The sequence below is a fragment of the Mizuhopecten yessoensis genome, unplaced genomic scaffold (assembly GCF_002113885.1).
Source record: "Mizuhopecten yessoensis strain PY_sf001 unplaced genomic scaffold, ASM211388v2 scaffold5315, whole genome shotgun sequence".
In the NCBI taxonomy this organism is placed as follows: Eukaryota; Metazoa; Mollusca; class Bivalvia; order Pectinida; family Pectinidae; genus Mizuhopecten; species Mizuhopecten yessoensis.
In genome coordinates this window covers 212,033-229,982 of record NW_018405987.1, presented here as the reverse complement: position 1 = coordinate 229,982, position 17,950 = coordinate 212,033, and the positions used below count along the sequence as shown (strand labels likewise).

The following is a 17,950-nucleotide window of genomic DNA, read 5'->3' as shown; positions in this document are numbered from 1 at the left end:
TCAGCCCAACCATTTGTACAATTTTGAACCCCCTCCACCTAGAGATGCTTCCAGTTAAATATGGTTGATGTCCATCTCTTAGTTCCAGAGAAGAAGTCACTTGAAGCAATATAGCCAAATTGCCCCCTTTTTGGCCCCGCCTCTCAGCCCCCTCGGGGGTCAACCCCACCATTTGTATAATTATTAATCCCTCCCTCCCATGAATGCTTTTGATCAAATATGATTAATATGAAGTGCACAGTTCTACAAAAGAAGTTGTTTGTAGCAATAAAAAATAGCCAATTTGCCACCTTTTTGCCCCGCCCCTCGGCCCCCTGGGGAGTCAGCCCAACCATTTGTACAATTTTGAATCTCTACTACCTAGGGATACTTTCAATCAAATATGGCTGATATCCATCTCTTAGTTCCAAAGAAGAAGTCGCTTGAAGCGATATAGCCAAATTGCCCCCTTTTGGCCCAGCCCCTCAGCCCTTGTACACTTTTGAATCCCCACCACCTAGAGTTGCTTCCAGTCAAATTTAGTTGAATTCCAATGAGTGGTTTAGAAGAAGAAGTTGTTTAAAGAAATTGTTGACATACGGATGATATACGGACGGACGGACGCCACGGTATGGCATAAGCTCACCTAGGTCCTTCGACCCGGTGAGCTAATAATAATGGATGGATCAAAATATTCATCGCAGGTGCACAACAGCAGAGTGTAGGAGACAAAGTTGTGTTAGACTGATTTTTATGATACTTGTCAATTGTGTAGAAATTGAAATAAATTGGTACATCATTAATCAATTGTACAGATATAATGGATCAGAAACGTACATCAATGGAGCATCCCATCAGAGAGCCACGGGTGCTGGCCTTCAGCATGATAGAGAGCAGGTTATCGTCGGGCTTCCTCAGGTCAAACATCTCAGTGACACCACCAGTGAAGTCTTCCATGGCCTCACAAGTACTGCCTCCCTTCAGGGACTCATAGGACCCCTGTAACCTATAGTTATATAGATATGTATTACTGACATGGCCTCACAAGTACTGCCTCCCTTCAGGGACTCATGGGACCCCTGTAACCTATAGTTATATAGTTATATAGATATGTATTACTGACATGGCCTCACAAGTACTGCCTCCCTTCAGGGACTCATAGGACCCCTGTAACCTATAGTTATATAAATATGTATTACTGACATGGCCTCATAAGTACTGCCTCCCTTCAGGGACTCATAGGACCCCTGTAACCTATAGTTATATAGATATGTATTACTGACATGGCCTCACAAGTACTGCCTCCCTTCAGGGACTCATATATAGGACCCCTGTAATCTATAGTTGTATAGATATGTAGTACTGATCGCAGTAAGAATTTAGTAAAGTAAGCAGTGTTCTCTTTTGCAGTCATATACATGTTATTGTTTTCATTGAGAAATCAAAGCTAAAGTATAATATTGATTAGTTTATTTTTGTGTGTACTTTATTTTACGACCTATGCCTGTAGGTTTTATTTGTGAATACAACTTGAATTCATACATGAGAAGACACTTTTTGAATTAACATATATATTGTCATAATTACATTGACCTGACTCTAGATCTGCTGTTGAGGGTGTGAGTATGTGCCATGTGTCCTGTACTATAACATGTTTGACCTGATTCTAGATCTGCTGTTGAGGGTGTGAGTATGTGCCATGTGTCCTGTACTATAACATGTTTGACCTGACTCTAGATCTGCTGTTGAGGGTGCGAGTATGTACCATGTGTCCTGTGCTATAACATGTTTGACCTGATTCTAGATCTGCTGTTGAGGGTGTGAGTATATACCATGTGTCCTGTTCTTTATCATTTTTGACCACTGTTGAGGGTGTGAGTATATACCAGGTGTCCTGTACTATATTCATACATGAGAAGACACTTTTTGAATTAACATATATATTGTCATAATTACATTGACCTGACTCTAGATCTTCTGTTGAGGGTGTGAGTATGTACCATGTGTCCTGTCCTATAACATGTTTGACCTGACTCTAGATCTGCTGTTGAGGGTGTGAGTATGTACCACGTGTCCTGTACTATAACATGTTTGACCTGATTCTAGATCTGCTGTTGAGGGTGTGAGTATATACCATGTGTCCTGTACTATATCATTTTTGACCTGACTCTAGATCTGCTGTTGAGGGTGCGAGTATGTACCATGTGTCCTGTACTATAACATGTTTGACCTGACTCTAGATCTGCTGTTGAGGGTGTGAGTATGTACCATTTGTCCTGTTCTATAACATGTTTGACCTGACTCTAGATCTGCTGTTGAGGGTGCGAGTATGTACCATGTGTCCTGTGCTATAACATGTTTGACCTGATTCTAGATCTGCTGTTGAGGGTGTGAGTATATACCATGTGTCCTGTTCTTTATCATTTTTGACCACTGTTGAGGGTGTGAGTATATACCAGGTGTCCTGTACTATATCATTTTGTCATAATGCAGTTTGATCTAGTGTTGAGGGTGTGAGTATGTACCATGTGTCCTTTACTATATCATTTTTGACCACTGTTGAGGTTGTGAGCATGTCCCATCTGTCCTGTACTATAACATGTTTGACCTTACTCTAGATATCCTGTTGAGGGTGTGAGTATATACCATGTGTCCTGTTCTTTATCATTTTTGACCACTGTTGAGGGTGTGAGTATGTACCATGTATCCTGTACTATATCATTTTTGACCACTGTTGAGGTTGTGAGCATGTCCCATCTGTCCTGTACTATAACATGTTTGACCTTACTCTATATCTGCTGTTGAGGGTGTGAGTATATACCATGTGTCCTGTTCTTTATCATTTTTGACCACTGTTGAGGGTGTGAATATATACCATGTGTCCTGTACTATATCATTTTTGACCACTGTTGAGGTTGTGAGCATGTCCCATCTGTCCTGTACTATAACATGTTTGACCTTACTCTAGATATCCTGTTGAGGGTGTGAGTATATACCATGTGTCCTGTACTTTATCATTTTTTACCACTGTTGAGGGTGTGAGTATATACCATGTGTCCTGTACTTTATCATTTTTGACCACTGTTGAGGGTGTGAGTATGTACCAGGTGTCCTGTACTATATCATTTTGTCATAATGCAGTTTGATCTAGAAGATTGTTGTCAAACGGTTTTATGTCCTATCAACAGCTAAGGTCATTTAAGGATGTGAACTACCAGATAATTTGACTACAAATTGGACTTCTGTGAAACTTAACATGCATATATAATACCACAGTTAGCCAAAACCTAACGTAAGTATGATGTTCTTATTAAAAACTCTGATAGAGGGTTCTGTTAGAGAATTAATTTATCTAAATGAACATCTTCATCATAAAAACTTAATAGAAGGCAGCAGGAAAATTAAGCAATGTTATAGTTTATATGCAAATTGCTTTACTTGGCATAAGCTTTCTCAAACAGGGCGCTCCAGAACTCATTGTTCTCTGCTGAGTGCATGAACACCAGCTTGTTGTAGTAGGTGGGAAGTCGGTCGTCCACCAAAACCTCCACCCAATCTCCCTGGTGCCAGAAGTGGAAGCGAAACAGACCACAGTAGTCATCTGTAAAGTTTTGGTCAGCTGGCACAACTCGGGCAAACAAGGTCTTGTTACAGGTCAAGGAGGCTGTAGCAGCCAAAAGCCAGCAATCACCTGAGAAATAGAATATTATAATGTAGATCAGGCAATCTCATTATGTACCAGTTGGAGAAATAGAATATTGTAATGTAGAGCAGGCAATATCATTATGTACCAGCTGGAGAAATAGAATATTGTAATGTCAAATCAGGTATTAATACATTTATAATAATTTACCAACTAAAGAAATAGAATATGGTGATGTCCAATCAGGCAATACATGTATAATTTTATATAAGCTGGAGAAATAGAATATTGTTATGTCCAATCAGGTATTAATACATTTATAATAATTTACCAACTAAAGAAATAGAATATGGGTATGTCCAATCAGGCAATACATGTATAATTTTATATAAGCTGGAGAAATAGAATATTGTTAATTGGTTTCTTGTAATGTGGAAAAACCTAGACTCTGAGCCTAGTAGGTTTGTATTTTCTGTGTCACCTAGGCCTGCAGTATTGATTATATGTATCATGGGAAATCCCAAGTCAACAAAAGAACTGGCATGTGCAGGTGTATATATAACACATGAATGCTCCCGAGGTATGTTATTATGAGTATTTCATTGAATAAAACATATACAGGTTCCAGTCTTTGAATTAACATTAGATGACTGCTGTTTCAAGATCTCTCCTCCATATAAAGGAATTTCAGTCATAATTCTTAACAATTAACATTCCCCAAGAGGACTGTTTCTGTGAGTAAGGATGTGATATGATCTATAAGAGTGCCCCGTAAGATGATATACCTGGTATATAAAGAATTAGTCACAGCTTCAATGGACCTACTTTGTTCTGTTTCTTTCAGAAAGTTAAAGGATCATCCATATGTAATATAGTATGTCACCTGATATAGTCATATCAACACAAGGTGATACTGTTCTTTCAATCTTAATATTATCAGAGCTTTTATGATTAACAGTCTTTTTTGTCCCACAAAATAACTTGATTATTTTTTTTGCATACACAGATCTAGATGCAAATTTACATGATAGGCAGAGCCTATCCAGTATCTAATCAGCCGATGTATGGGTCATGATGTCGCTCAATAAATTGTTTTAGTGGGAAAAACCCAGCCCACCAATCAATTAGCCGTGGATATAGGACATATATATATAGTCAGTCACCATCTAATCAATTATTCATGTATTTCTCATTTCTGAAAGTGAGTTGTGACCTTAGGATCTTTCATACATGAAAGGGCACAAATACAATTTCTGCAAGGTTAAACATTTTTACAATGCTCGTTTCGGAAGTTTTTCCACCTTTGTATCACCTATGCTATTGGTCTAGGTAAAAGATATAAGGCTTTTAAAGGCAAAACATGTATAGTTTGAGGAAGGCTGTGTACCATTGATATATTTTTCAAGACTATGTTTGTGGCCATGAGTATGCTAAATACCTTAATTTAATTCCATTATTTGAACTTGAATGCAATATAGTGGTAAGTAAAGGTGAAAGAAACGTATGGACATCTCAATAGAATAACAGTATTTTCTGTAACTGGTTTCTATAGGAAATGTAATTCATGTTTCTTTCAGATTGTGTGAAATTGTATAACTTCAATCTGTTTCAATAAATGTCATACAGTAAATTGTTTGGTCAGGATGTTCTGTTCAGAGAATGGGAGGAAGGATACACACCACAATACCTTCCGGTGGGTGGGTGATTGTCTTAACCTACCCCACAGCCAGATATGTATATATACTAACATACATTTTGTTCAGACCATACATTACTATTTAATTTTCAGGATTTTATGAATTTAAGGCTCTATGCTACACTACACTCTCATTTTAAAAATCTTCTTTCCACCCTTGTGTAATTTCAATCTTGTGGAAGTTGATTTATACATGCAACTTTCCCCTATCAATAAGGCAGTCATTAATGTGTTTCTCATCTATCTGCACTCTAAGACATCAGCTTTAAATTGAGTCACGGGATGATAATGTGTTCTAAACAACAGCTGGATGTATGAGGCTCAGGGACAGCTTGTATGTAACTGGGGGCTGGCCTTGTAACTTTCTAGGAGATGTAGTTTTGTAGCAGGCTCAGGGACAGCTTGTATGTAACTTGGTGCTGGCCTTGTAACTCTCTAGGATATGTAGTTCTGTAGCAGGCTCAGGGCCAGCTTTAAGTAACTGGGGGCTGGCCTTGTAACTCTCTAGGATATGTAGTTCTGTAGCAGGCTCAGGGACAGCTTGTATGTAACTAGGGACTGGCTTTGTAACTCTCTAGGATATGCAGCTCTGTAGCAGGCTCAGGGACAGCTTGTATGTAACTGGGGGCTGGTCTTGTAACTTTCTAGGAGATGTAGTTCTGTAGCAGGCTCAGGGGCAGCTTTAAGTAACTGGGGGCTGGCCTTGTAACTCTCTAGGATATGTAGTTCTGTAGCAGGCTCAGGGCCAGCTTTAAGTAACTGGGGGCTGGCCTTGTAACTCTCTAGGATATGTAGTTCTGTAGCAGGCTCAGGGACAGCTTGCATGTAACTGGGGGCTGGCCTTGTAACTCTCTAGGAGATGTATTTCTGTAGCAGGCTCAGGGACAGCTTGTATGTAACTAGGGACTGGCTTTGTAACTCTCTAGGATATGTAGTTCTGTAGCAGGCTCAGGGCCAGCTTTAAGTAACTGGGGGCTGGCCTTGTAACTCTCTAGGAGATGTAGTTCTGTAGCAGGCTCAGGGACATCTTGCATGTAACTGGGGGCTGGCCTTGTTACTCTCTAGGAGATGTAGTTCTGTAGCAGGCTCAGGGGCAGCTTTAAGTAACTGGGGGCTGGCCTTGTAACTCTCTAGGAGCTGTAGTTCTGTAGCAGGCTCAGGGACAGCTTGTATGTAACTAGGGACTGGCTTTGTAACTCTCTAGGATATGCAGTTCTGTAGCAGGCTCAGGGACAGCTTTGAGTAACTAGGGACTGGCCATGTAACTCTCTAGGATATGCAGTTCTGTAGCAGGCTCAGGGACAGCTTGTATCTAACTTGGTGCTGGCCTTGTAACTCTCTAGGATATGTAGTTCTGTAGCAGGCTCAGGGACAGCTTTAAGTAACTGGGGGCTGGCCTTGTAACTCTCTAGGAGATGTAGTTCTGTAGCAGGCTCAGGGACATCTTGCATGTAACTGGGGGCTGGCCTTGTTACTCTCTAGGAGATGTAGTTCTGTAGCAGGCTCAGGGACAGCTTGTATGTAACTTGGGGCTGGCCTTGTAACTCTCTAGGATATGTAGTTCTGTAGCAGGCTCAGGGACAGCTTGTATGTAACTGGGGGCTGGCCTTGTAACTTTCTAGGAGATGTAGTTCTGTAGCAGGCTTAGGGACAGCTTGTATGTAACTTGGGATCAGTCTTATTACTCTGTTAGTCGTTCTGTAGCAGGCTCAGGGACAGTTTGTATGTAACTGGGGGCTGGCCTAATAACTCTCTTAGATATGTTACTGAGTTCCTGTTGATTCATGTATAGGCTTGGTTAGGAGGCCAATCTCTGAGATATATATATATATGTCTATACTAGAAAGGTTTTGGAAACATGCAGTGGAGGAGGAAGGTATGAAAAGGGTAGTACTTGGACTAAAGAGGGGAGATAATGGAAGATCTGCTACATGTACGAGTAGGAAGGAAAATGGATAATGGGGATCATAGGTGGGGAAGAAGGGAGAGGAAAGGAGAAGGAATGGGGAAGGAAAGAAGGGAACAAACAGGTACTGAGAGGAGGATGTATTTCTTAGAGAGGTGAAACTCTAAAGGTGATATGGGGACACTTCCTTAACTAACATATTACAATCACGGCAACAGTTACTTCCTTTTTTTGTAATACAAAGAGGCCTATAGGTGTAACTCTCAATATACATGTCTTCTCTCTGCACCCATGGGTGATATTTTTGTTAAATGGCTAACCCCTGTATAATGATATGTAAAAAAAATATAAACATAAAACTGTACTAAAATTGGTATAAGCATGATGAAGTGGGCTATGTGAGCTTTACATTTGTAAAAAAGAAAGAAGATTTTTTTGATTTCAGAATAAAATTTTGGCCATAATCTGAAAGGGTGCGTACACATGAAAAGCTAGCTTTACAGGAGGTAAAATTTTGACAACAGCACACGACACAAAATTGCAAAAAATAAAGTTTTACAACTTTACTGGGACCCAGATAATTCTGCAACCAGGTAGGTAATCTTTAATTTCAGACAGAGCTTAGGAAAAAAAATACTAGTTGCGGGGGTCAAATTTTGGGTTAAAAATAGCATTTTTTGGCATTTTTTGGTAATTTTTGATGTGGTAACCATGGTTTTCACACAAGTGACATACATAGAAAAAAGAGGTTTATACACTTCTCAGTGCTTTATATGTATTGTAAATGTAATGCAGTTTACAAATATATATACATGTATACATGTGTTGTGTAGGGTAAATCCGCTGTGTTTACATTTCCTCGACATGTGCCTTGTTTATCAGAGTCGGGCCATTTCTACTGTATACTGCTACCTGTCTATCAGTATTGTGATTGGTAACCAGGAACCTGAATTTTATAAGAAACGTCAAAGGGTGTAGAGAATGTGTGTATACTGACACGGCTAATAACCCTAGGAAAGGATTGATTCCTGTAGTGTATTCAATAAGCTCACAACAATGTCCATATAGTGTTCACAAATGTTCAGACAATTACGCAAAACAGTGGAAATGTATGAACAAGTACTAGGATTACAGTAATTCAAATGTTGTACCAACAGAACTACACAGTATAGAAATAACCACAGTAATTTGAATGGTATACATTGTACCAACAGAACTACTGTACACAGTACAATAGAAATGACCAATCTGCCTTATACAATACATTACATTTTGTTATAGCATGGCCAAAGTAAACAAAACTGACCAGCACTAGAAAGTACACAAAACTGACCAGTGTGCCTGTACAGACATCACTATACAAAACATACAAAACTGACCTAGCACTAAAAAATGTACAACACTGACCAGCGTGCCTGTGCAGACAGCACTATACAAAACATACAAAACTGACCTAGCACTAAAAAGTATACAACACTGACCAGCGTGCCTGTGCAGACAGCACTATACAAAACATACAAAACTGACCTAGCACTAAAATGTATACAACACTGACCAGCGTGCCTGTACAGACAGCACTGTGGGTTTCTATACTTTGTTTGTCGAAATACAAGCTCCTATTAAGAACTTATGTTCTTGTTTAACCATATCCGACACTAAATGAAGATTCTTGTATCTTGTAGCACTAAAAAGTGCATAAACTCCTTGGAATATACAGTCAGCATATATTCTCCCAAACGAAAGCAGTTTCTAAGGTCAGGTCCAAGAAACCTGGTAGACTGGTATTAATATGAAGGAATATTTCGTGAAGCATCTCGAGAGAGACTGGACAGGTTTCTACAGTGTAACCCTGTCTAGACCCTACAGACAAATCCAGGATCTCCCAGTCAAGCCAGCTAGCCAACAAGAGGATTGGTCTGATCTCATTACAGCTTCTGTCAGTCCAGTGTCTGACCACAACCACTGGTCAATCTGCTGATTGCTGGCCAATGCTTCAGTAACACACTATGGCCTGTTGATAATAGCTCAAGGCTGAGGCTAGGTGTGCATCCATACACATGTAAACAGGTCCTATTATGACATTACATGTGTTGACCTATACACTAGCCAATATCAGATCATGTGAATCTGTTCTCTTGCATCACTGGTACTTAGTTAATTAGAAGTTCTGTGTAGATATTGGTTGTGTGTGCGGTGAATCGATTCCCTTGGCTCTGTATACAGGTGTAAAGAGCTGACCACATCCTGCAGTGCCCTTGTTTTGTTTACAGGTCGGTTGAGATTTTCAATCGAAAATGGTTACTGGAAGTACAGTCAGTACTGACTGAGCAGGAACTCTTTTCCTATTTTAATAAAATTGTATTCTGATAAAAATGGTTCCACTGGAATCTTCAGAACAACATGAAACAATCTAATTCTGATTTACTTTCATCAACATGGTATATATTCTATTTCTTGTATACATGCCAAAGCGAATTCTGAGGGTTAATGGTCATCCTTTTTATGTATGCTTTGGGTGAATGGGGAATTGCCGTTTTTTGTTAGTATGCATGGAGAAAGTCAAAGTGGAAAGGTCAATCTTGTTTGGTAGTTTATATGCTTCAGGTGAATGCATATATAATGGCGTTCTTCTTTGGTCGAATATGTATGCGGGATTGATATGATACAAGCTGTTGGCTTCCTTGGGGCTACCCTGGGTGGTCTAGTATATATTAGATGAAGATTCCATCGACTGTGAGGGCTGAACCTACGCAACTTTGTTAAGCCTATATTAGGTACAAACTACTTTTATTGTGTAGAAGGTATATTTACCAATATTATAATGAGCTCTTATCATTAGAAAGCCTGATACTATGTAATTACAGATAACTCTCCATATTATAGATCTGTCCACACACAAGCTACCTCACGCGGAATACAAACATCAGACCAATCTGTCCCTACTGATAACGGACATGAAGTACGGAACGACCTTGACATTGACATCTGTATTATGGGTACTGTCATTGTCACAACCAGCGGTGGTGTTATAACAATCAATGAATTGGTGGAGTGTTACAGCCTCACCGTCCGACCAGTAAACAAACATGTAACGCTAAACTACTAACAGAAAACAGACAAAATACACTGTTAGCCTTAGCAAGTAAACTTGAAGTTAGCTGAATAAGGGAGATCTAGAGAACTAATAAATTAGTTCAAAGTATGAAATTAATAATAAAAGGTGTTAATTATATTATATGCCGGAGTGGCACATGTATTATTGAACCTAATGGTTGGATGATATATTTCAGACTGTGAGGTACTTTGTGAATCAGCAGCTCCTATTATCTGACACCATCCCTTGTTTTGAGTACCTTCAATCAATAATCTAGTACTCTGAAGCCAATGGTTTCATCAAAACAAGATGTGTCATCAAAACATTTGGAGGATCAGTTGTTTCTGACTTAGACATGAACACACTGTTCTATCAGTACAGCACCGATTATACTGTGTAAGTATATAGGTAGATGTCAGACAGGTGACACAGTGCAAACTCAGCATGTGGCTATTTATAACATTACGTATACATTGAAATCACTAACACAGGGGAAAAACTTTAGTATATGGACAACAGTGTGGGTCTCAATATTGATAAATCAGGATAAGGAACCTTAGCTACTTAAGGAACAGGGAAGCGAAACTTGACAGCCCACAGTGATATAGACATGTAAGGACACTCAGTAAATATGGCTACCTAAATTGGAAGCTTATTCAACTCATTCTTCAAAAATTTGAAGAATTTTTTCTATTGTTAGTTGTTTAACAAATGAAATTCAAAACAATTCTATAACACAGATATCGGTACATTGAAAAACAGCCAAATTTTACCGGATTGAGTATCATTATTCGAGAATAATCCTATTATGCAGTCCTTCATATTGTCTAAATACTAAAGGCATGCCAGTTAACTGGCTTGTGAAAATATGGCCTGCCAGTTTTCTTTCAGTTATATTGATCATGGGAAAATAGAGCTTGGTAATGATTTGCACCTTTATGCGTACATGTACTACCGCAGATACTTATATATCGACCAAACAGGTTTATATTGACTGAACATACAGGTAGAACTGACAAGGTAGACTTGAGAATTTCAACAACATGGATAATTTATATATAAGCGTGGTGTATTCTATTTGGAATGTATATATTCAAACCATATGCTGGCATGTTGGATACAGATATTCCTAGATCACATTTCATAGGCACTAACATCACATGATAAATAGGCTCTGGTAGATATTTACATTTATATAAATAATACCTCTTAACCTGTTCATTAAGGAAATCAGATGTAGTGCTTTCCAAAACCAGGAACATGAGTATAATTTGAGTCAATGAGGATGTCCTTGTGTCGGTCTGGCTGGCAATCGGTCACGGTGACTGTGCCAGCCTCTCGTCAGGTCCTATCTATTTCCCTCTTGGTTTTTTTAGATCGGTACGTTATATTTATATCGGTATATAATGTGTGCACTTTTTCACATTGACAATGATCTAGCCCTTATCTAGTGCTGAGCCTTTGATATATATCACAAATTATCCAACCTCTGTTATCAGTCGTGATCATAGGACATGTACACGACGTCATCGATGTCATATTCAACTTGATTACTTAATGTGATAAAGTGTGTGACATCTGTTGGAGTCAGAAGTGGATGGATTTATATACATGCTATCTAGTAAGGTAGGTGATGTTTCCTTTTTTATAACTTTCTGAACTATGTGATTTGACAGGAAAAATCTGAGTTTCCTGTAAACTTGCTGAAAATATCTCTCTTTTTTTGTTTCAAATACAAGTTTTCATCAATCAGAAAAGTTTACAACTTGTACATCAGTATCATATACAGATATATCTTAATACAAGTATACCAACAGATAGCCTACTTATTGTGAAATGTTTACACAGACTTTTCCAATAACATATTGATCCTAGTTCTACACATATACAGTCAGGTTAGAGTTGAGGAACAGTTTTGCAGTGATATTATGACGGAACAGGAAGAGGGAGTGGGGAGGGGGGTCAGTCCTTACACCAGTTTAAAGTCACAGTGATTATGTGAAAGGAAACTCATTAATGCTACCCAGAATCATTGAACCTTTGCTGTCCAAACATTTGACATTTTAACTCCTGTTGAGGTGTGATAACAATGCTATTTCAGAAATGCAGAAAATATTGGGCTTGGTATCTAATCTACCTGCAGAAAAATAAATGAATCAACAAAAACGAAAGTGTGCACATTAATGAGTTTTCATAGTACACCATCTGAGTATAGCCACACAAAAGTTGACTGGGATCATTTAAATGTTTAAATGTATTGTTTATGACAATAGAGTATCTTGTTTACTTCTACATAGCAGATACTGAATACAATTGATGTATTGTTTACCTTTAAATGTCTTGGTTGAATATACTATGTATAATGTTTCATATTCAAAAGAATAGCTTGTTTACAAATGCATGTATGATGTATATATTTCACTTGTATGATGTATATATTTCACATGTTTGATGTATATATTTCACATGTATGATGTATACATTTCACATGTATGATGTATATATTTCACTTGTATGATGTATATATTTTACATGTATGATGTATATATTTCACATGTATGATGTATACATTTCGCATGTATGATGTATATATTTCACTTGTATGATGTATATATTTTACATGTATGATGTATATATTTCACATGTATGATGTATGTATTTCACATGTATGATGTATATATTTCACATATTTCACATGTACGATGTATATATTTCACATGTATGATGTATATATTTCACATGTATGATGTATATATTTCACTTGCACTTTGAATGTTTATCATATTGCAGCTATTTATAAACATGTTCTGACCCAGAATCACTTCTGCTTGACATAATGTGCTCAGAAAATATTTAGCACACAAATTCAAAAAAAATATATGCACATATTGATTTTGTCAAGCTGTATACATATGTATCATATTTATATAGGAAATAGATACCACATGTGTTCACCTGATGTTTCAGATTGCATAAGTGTATTGTGTGTGTGGATATATTTCAAGACAGCTTTAGTCCGAATGAAATATTTTTGTTCTAGCAATAAACAAATGCAATCTGAGATGTCAGATGAACACATGTGAAGTATTACTTCTGTTCAGTTTGTACCCCAAAGCGTTAAACTGAACTACAATGGCGGACCAAAAAAAACCAAGGACATCGTAATTTTGTCACATGTCACATATAGCTATAGCGTAAAATGACGCCTTAATGCAGGGAACTCATTCCCGTTTCAATTTTCCAATTTGGTCAATAGATGACAACAGATGAGTTCAAACTAAAAGGTGTTCAGGCTACTGGGGTATTACAACACCTTGTATAATCATAGTGTCAAATACTGGATCTTGTATTATAGCATGGCCTGAAAACTGGCTGTATGTAATAAACTGTTATATGTGTAATTTTATGATTTCAGCAGTCAAAATGTATCACTATAACAGAATATATATTCCTGATTCAGCAAATCTTGTTTTTACTACCTTGCATGACATTGTTTTCCTTTTTAGTAGAAGTTTAAATATTCAACTTAACTTACAGGATCAATGTAACAAAGCAAAAAATGTAACTACCTAGTTCTCCCTATTGACTGGGTCTCTGAGACCTAGTGCAACAGGTACCTACCAAAGTATGCCTCCTAACAGGGTCACTGTGACCTAGTTAAATAGGCACCTACCAAAGTATGCCTCTGTGACCTAGTTAAATAGTTATACTGACCAAATTATGACATAAAGGTTCCTACTCAGTTCTTCTCGTTGACAGGGTTACTGTGACCTAGCTATACAGGTACTTACCCAATTCACCCTGCTGGACATCAAATCGGCTAGCACCATGTTGGTCAATGAATTGAGGGTTATCACTAATCTCCTACAATAACAAAGTAACACATGTCAAAACCGAAATCTGCAAAGTTATGCCACATACCAATAAACTTGTGTATATATGTGTCATGATATATGGGGCAAAGAAGTAACTCCAACAGTGTGGACAAGTTTAGGTTGTCAAATTTTCGGAGCGATCCGCTCATTTATCAAGACACAGTGAAACAGAACAGTTACACGTACATGCATATACATCAAATTACAAGAAGATAGAACTGATATGTAATTGTGTCATGATATATCATATAATCTGTTAGGGCTAACATTCAAGATATAAAGTCAATATTTTTGCATCAAATAATTGGATTTCTCAAACACAAATCTTTACCAATATAATCAATGTATATGAATATAAAGTGTGTGTGTGTTTATGTCTGTACAATGTACAGATATATAAGTACGATGACATTTGTTGGTCAGTGAGTGACCATTGTCAATCAATACCTGTAATTTACCCGTGATAAATCTGGGGTCAGGAAGTCTGATTCTTTGATATTACACAAGCCGGACAGTAAGGCTTAAAACCAAGCGTTATCAATAGTAAAATATAGTGAATTGATTATCAGTAAATCATACTGTCATTTAAGGTGTGTTGTGTACCACTATCAACACCTGAACTTTACCCATCAACGTCATTCATCAAACAATTCCAACAGCATATGATATACCAATCACACAACTGTAGGTAGAGTCATAAGCTAGTAATTATAGAAACATTGAGGGCAATCAGTGCATAGATCTCTCAGACTTTCTCTCTACATTATCTATAGGAGACTCCCAGGAACTGATTGCGATCCCTGACTGGTATGTGTGTGTGAGAGGGGTTCTGGTATCCTGTGATATCTAAGGTTCAAGTGTCTGGGTCTCACTGTCTATACATATACACACAATGCTATCTTATCTTCCTTTTCATATGTTGTAAAAAACAACTGAGCTCTGTGATGGAAGACTGACAATTATTATCAGAACCATCTGGCTTATGGGAGAGTTTTCCATTCTCTCACCACTACAAATATTAATGTTCCCACTAATTATGTAGTACAGTTATATATATATACATGTGTGTGTGTGTGTGTGTGTAAGGGTGTGTGGGTGTGGGTGTATGTGTGTGTGGGTGGGTGTATGTGTGTGTGTGTACAAGTTTATGTATTCATTTTGTCATTAGTACATCTTTACATTATAAGCTCATCGCACATAAAAACAGTTCTGTATTGTCATCATTACCAGTGGTTATGATAATATGTGTGCATTATGGAAGTAATTTGAGGAATAAATCCAATTAACCAGAATAAAACATCTGACATTTACTTCAAACTAAAAAAAAATTAAATAAAATCCAAAGAATTAAACCTGACTCCAACAAATTGACATAACTTTCTACTGTTTACATTTGGTAGTGCTATAGGGAACCTTTAATCCTAAGAATAAATGAGTAATATAAATACCCTGACTAAACAAAATTAAACTTGGAAGACTTCCAACAACCCTTTCTGAACTGTATAGAAACATTCTATCACCCAAGGGAGGCCTCAGATCTGTGAAACACATCATATTGACAGTAGGCATTGATGCTCCAGAAATAATTACTAGGGAGGCTCCATAGGGGGGAAATCTGAAGAAGAGGGCCAGCCAAACAAGGAAAAACTGTTGGCTGTCAGATCTTATTACACTTCCACTCCAGTGATGATCATGACTGGCCCAGGTTATTTGTTAGGGAATCACTGTCTAGGCTCTTCTATTATACATATACACCTCAATCAACGTAAACAAAATGTTAACCACATAAATATATACAGTCAGATAGTTTAAGTGGTAGCTTTCTCAGTAAATCTGACACAAGCTCAAAAGTATTGCATTTGTCATTCAGATAAGAGAGCAATTAATTTGTATACATCATTTTTCATTTTAAGCATTATAATGATGTACAGAAAATGTGAATGATGCTCCACACTTACATGTATCAATAAACATATATACTTACTGTAACACATATTGTTGCGTATTAAATTCAATTGTTCCTTGTAGTCACATGTTGTATCTGCTTGGTAATGCTTTTAATGTGATAATGACCACAACATTCCAAAAGTTAAAAAAAAAACACCACTTAGAAACCTATGAATCTAACTCCAAAATCTTTATGATTTGTCATAACACCACTGAGTTAGCATCCTGTGAAATTACAAGGTAAACAATTTTTGTATACTGATAACAACCTTGACCTCTGAATTTTTTATCCCAAAATTAATAGGTTCCTATAAAATTACCCAACCTTAACAGGTAGTTTAAATGCCCTATCCGGGAAAAATACCAAATTCAGATATTTGAATTCTTTCATACAATTATTAACAGTCAGACCTCAATAATCATCATTTGAACTTTCCATGTACTAGGTGGAAAGGAATGATCTTCTTACAAATCTGGAAAACAAGTTTGGCATGATTTTTTGAGCTCAAAAGGAAGATGCTTCATACAATGGTTGGTTTCTAGTGCCCTTGGTCTGTTTGCCCACCTGCATCCCTCCACAAGTCACCCTGGAACTTGAGTCTACAGTTTTACCTTGAGGTGTAGGGGGGGGGGGGTCAATAGTTCATTAGTTTGGTGGGTGCATAATTGTCCCGGGAAATTATCTAAGATATAATACATATTTGTGTGACTGCCAAGCTGCAGTAATTGCACAGTGCATTGTTATTATCATGCACATTATTCTTTATCAAATCTTTGGCCATAATTTCATTAAGTACTATCTACATTATGTTTCCCCAATTTCTAGACAAAGGAAGGATTTAACTTAGTTACAGTGCTATACAGGTGTCGGGTAACCAAAAGCATGACAGTAAATGTTGGTACTAATTTTGTGTTAGAAAATGACCCCTTTAAAGTAACATTGAAAAAATAATGTTCATCTTGTGTCACCAGAATGTATTTATGTAAGCTGATGACGTAAATGTTGATTAACAGAATCTTTCCCTACCTTGAGGGTGTGAGAGAAATCTCCAACCCTCGGGATGATATTCTTCAGATTGCCTTACCAAAGGTTTTGCCAAGGGCAAGACATTCAAGATTACCATCCTGAGGTTGGAGATTTCTCTGTCACACCCTCAAGGTAGGGGACGATTGTTTTTCTTCCATCCTGTTTCACTCAAATATCTACCGACAAGCGGTCATTGCATGAAATATGAGCGTTGATTGCATGTTTTTTTCCAGCAAATCCAGAGTTGTCTTCCATGGTCTGCTACTGTTGATGTGACATCAATGCATTGATGACGTGAAATCATACTATTGTTGTGACTTATAGATCACGCCATTTCACACACGGATATCTCCCCCTAGGGGGGTTCAAGCTGATCTGGCTTAAAAAGGAGACATGCACACCTGTGAAGGGTAGGAGAGAATATCATCAGAGAACTTTTATCAAACTATCAAACTTAAAAAGTTTGTAAAACACACAGTATGCCCCACTCCTGCTTTGTCAGATTGTGAGCTAAAGAAAAAGTCTAGTCATAGACCTCAAGCTATAGACGCAAAATCTAACCAAAGCCAGCGAATATAGATCACAGTGACCTATATTTGATGTACTGGTGTGTTGTACCCCTGAAGATGACTGAACATAAGGTAGCTGATGGTAGTTGGAATTTCAATATTATAGAGTAATGGAGCTTAAAACAGAGTCAAATCAAGATGTTGTATAAATGGATATAGAGAAAATGGGTAATGGAAGTCTTAATGCCCTTCACCTATGTCGTGGGGGGGGGGG

The 17,950-nt window shown here is 37.6% G+C and overlaps 1 protein-coding gene across 19 annotated transcripts in view; it reads right to left on the bottom strand.

Moving 5' to 3' along the window:
- LOC110450545 (calpain-B-like) overlaps positions 1–17,950 on the bottom strand; it is a 69,672-nt gene that overhangs the window by 41,823 nt on the left and 9,899 nt on the right. For all 19 annotated transcript variants that reach the window (XM_021498114.1, XM_021498116.1, XM_021498117.1 and 16 more), the window contains 3 exons: positions 14,110–14,182; positions 3,418–3,670; positions 817–985 (listed from right to left, as the gene is read on the bottom strand). In XM_021498114.1, the coding sequence (XP_021353789.1) occupies positions 817–985; positions 3,418–3,670; positions 14,110–14,182 (495 nt within the window). The remainder of the gene's footprint in view (positions 1–816; positions 986–3,417; positions 3,671–14,109; positions 14,183–17,950) is intronic.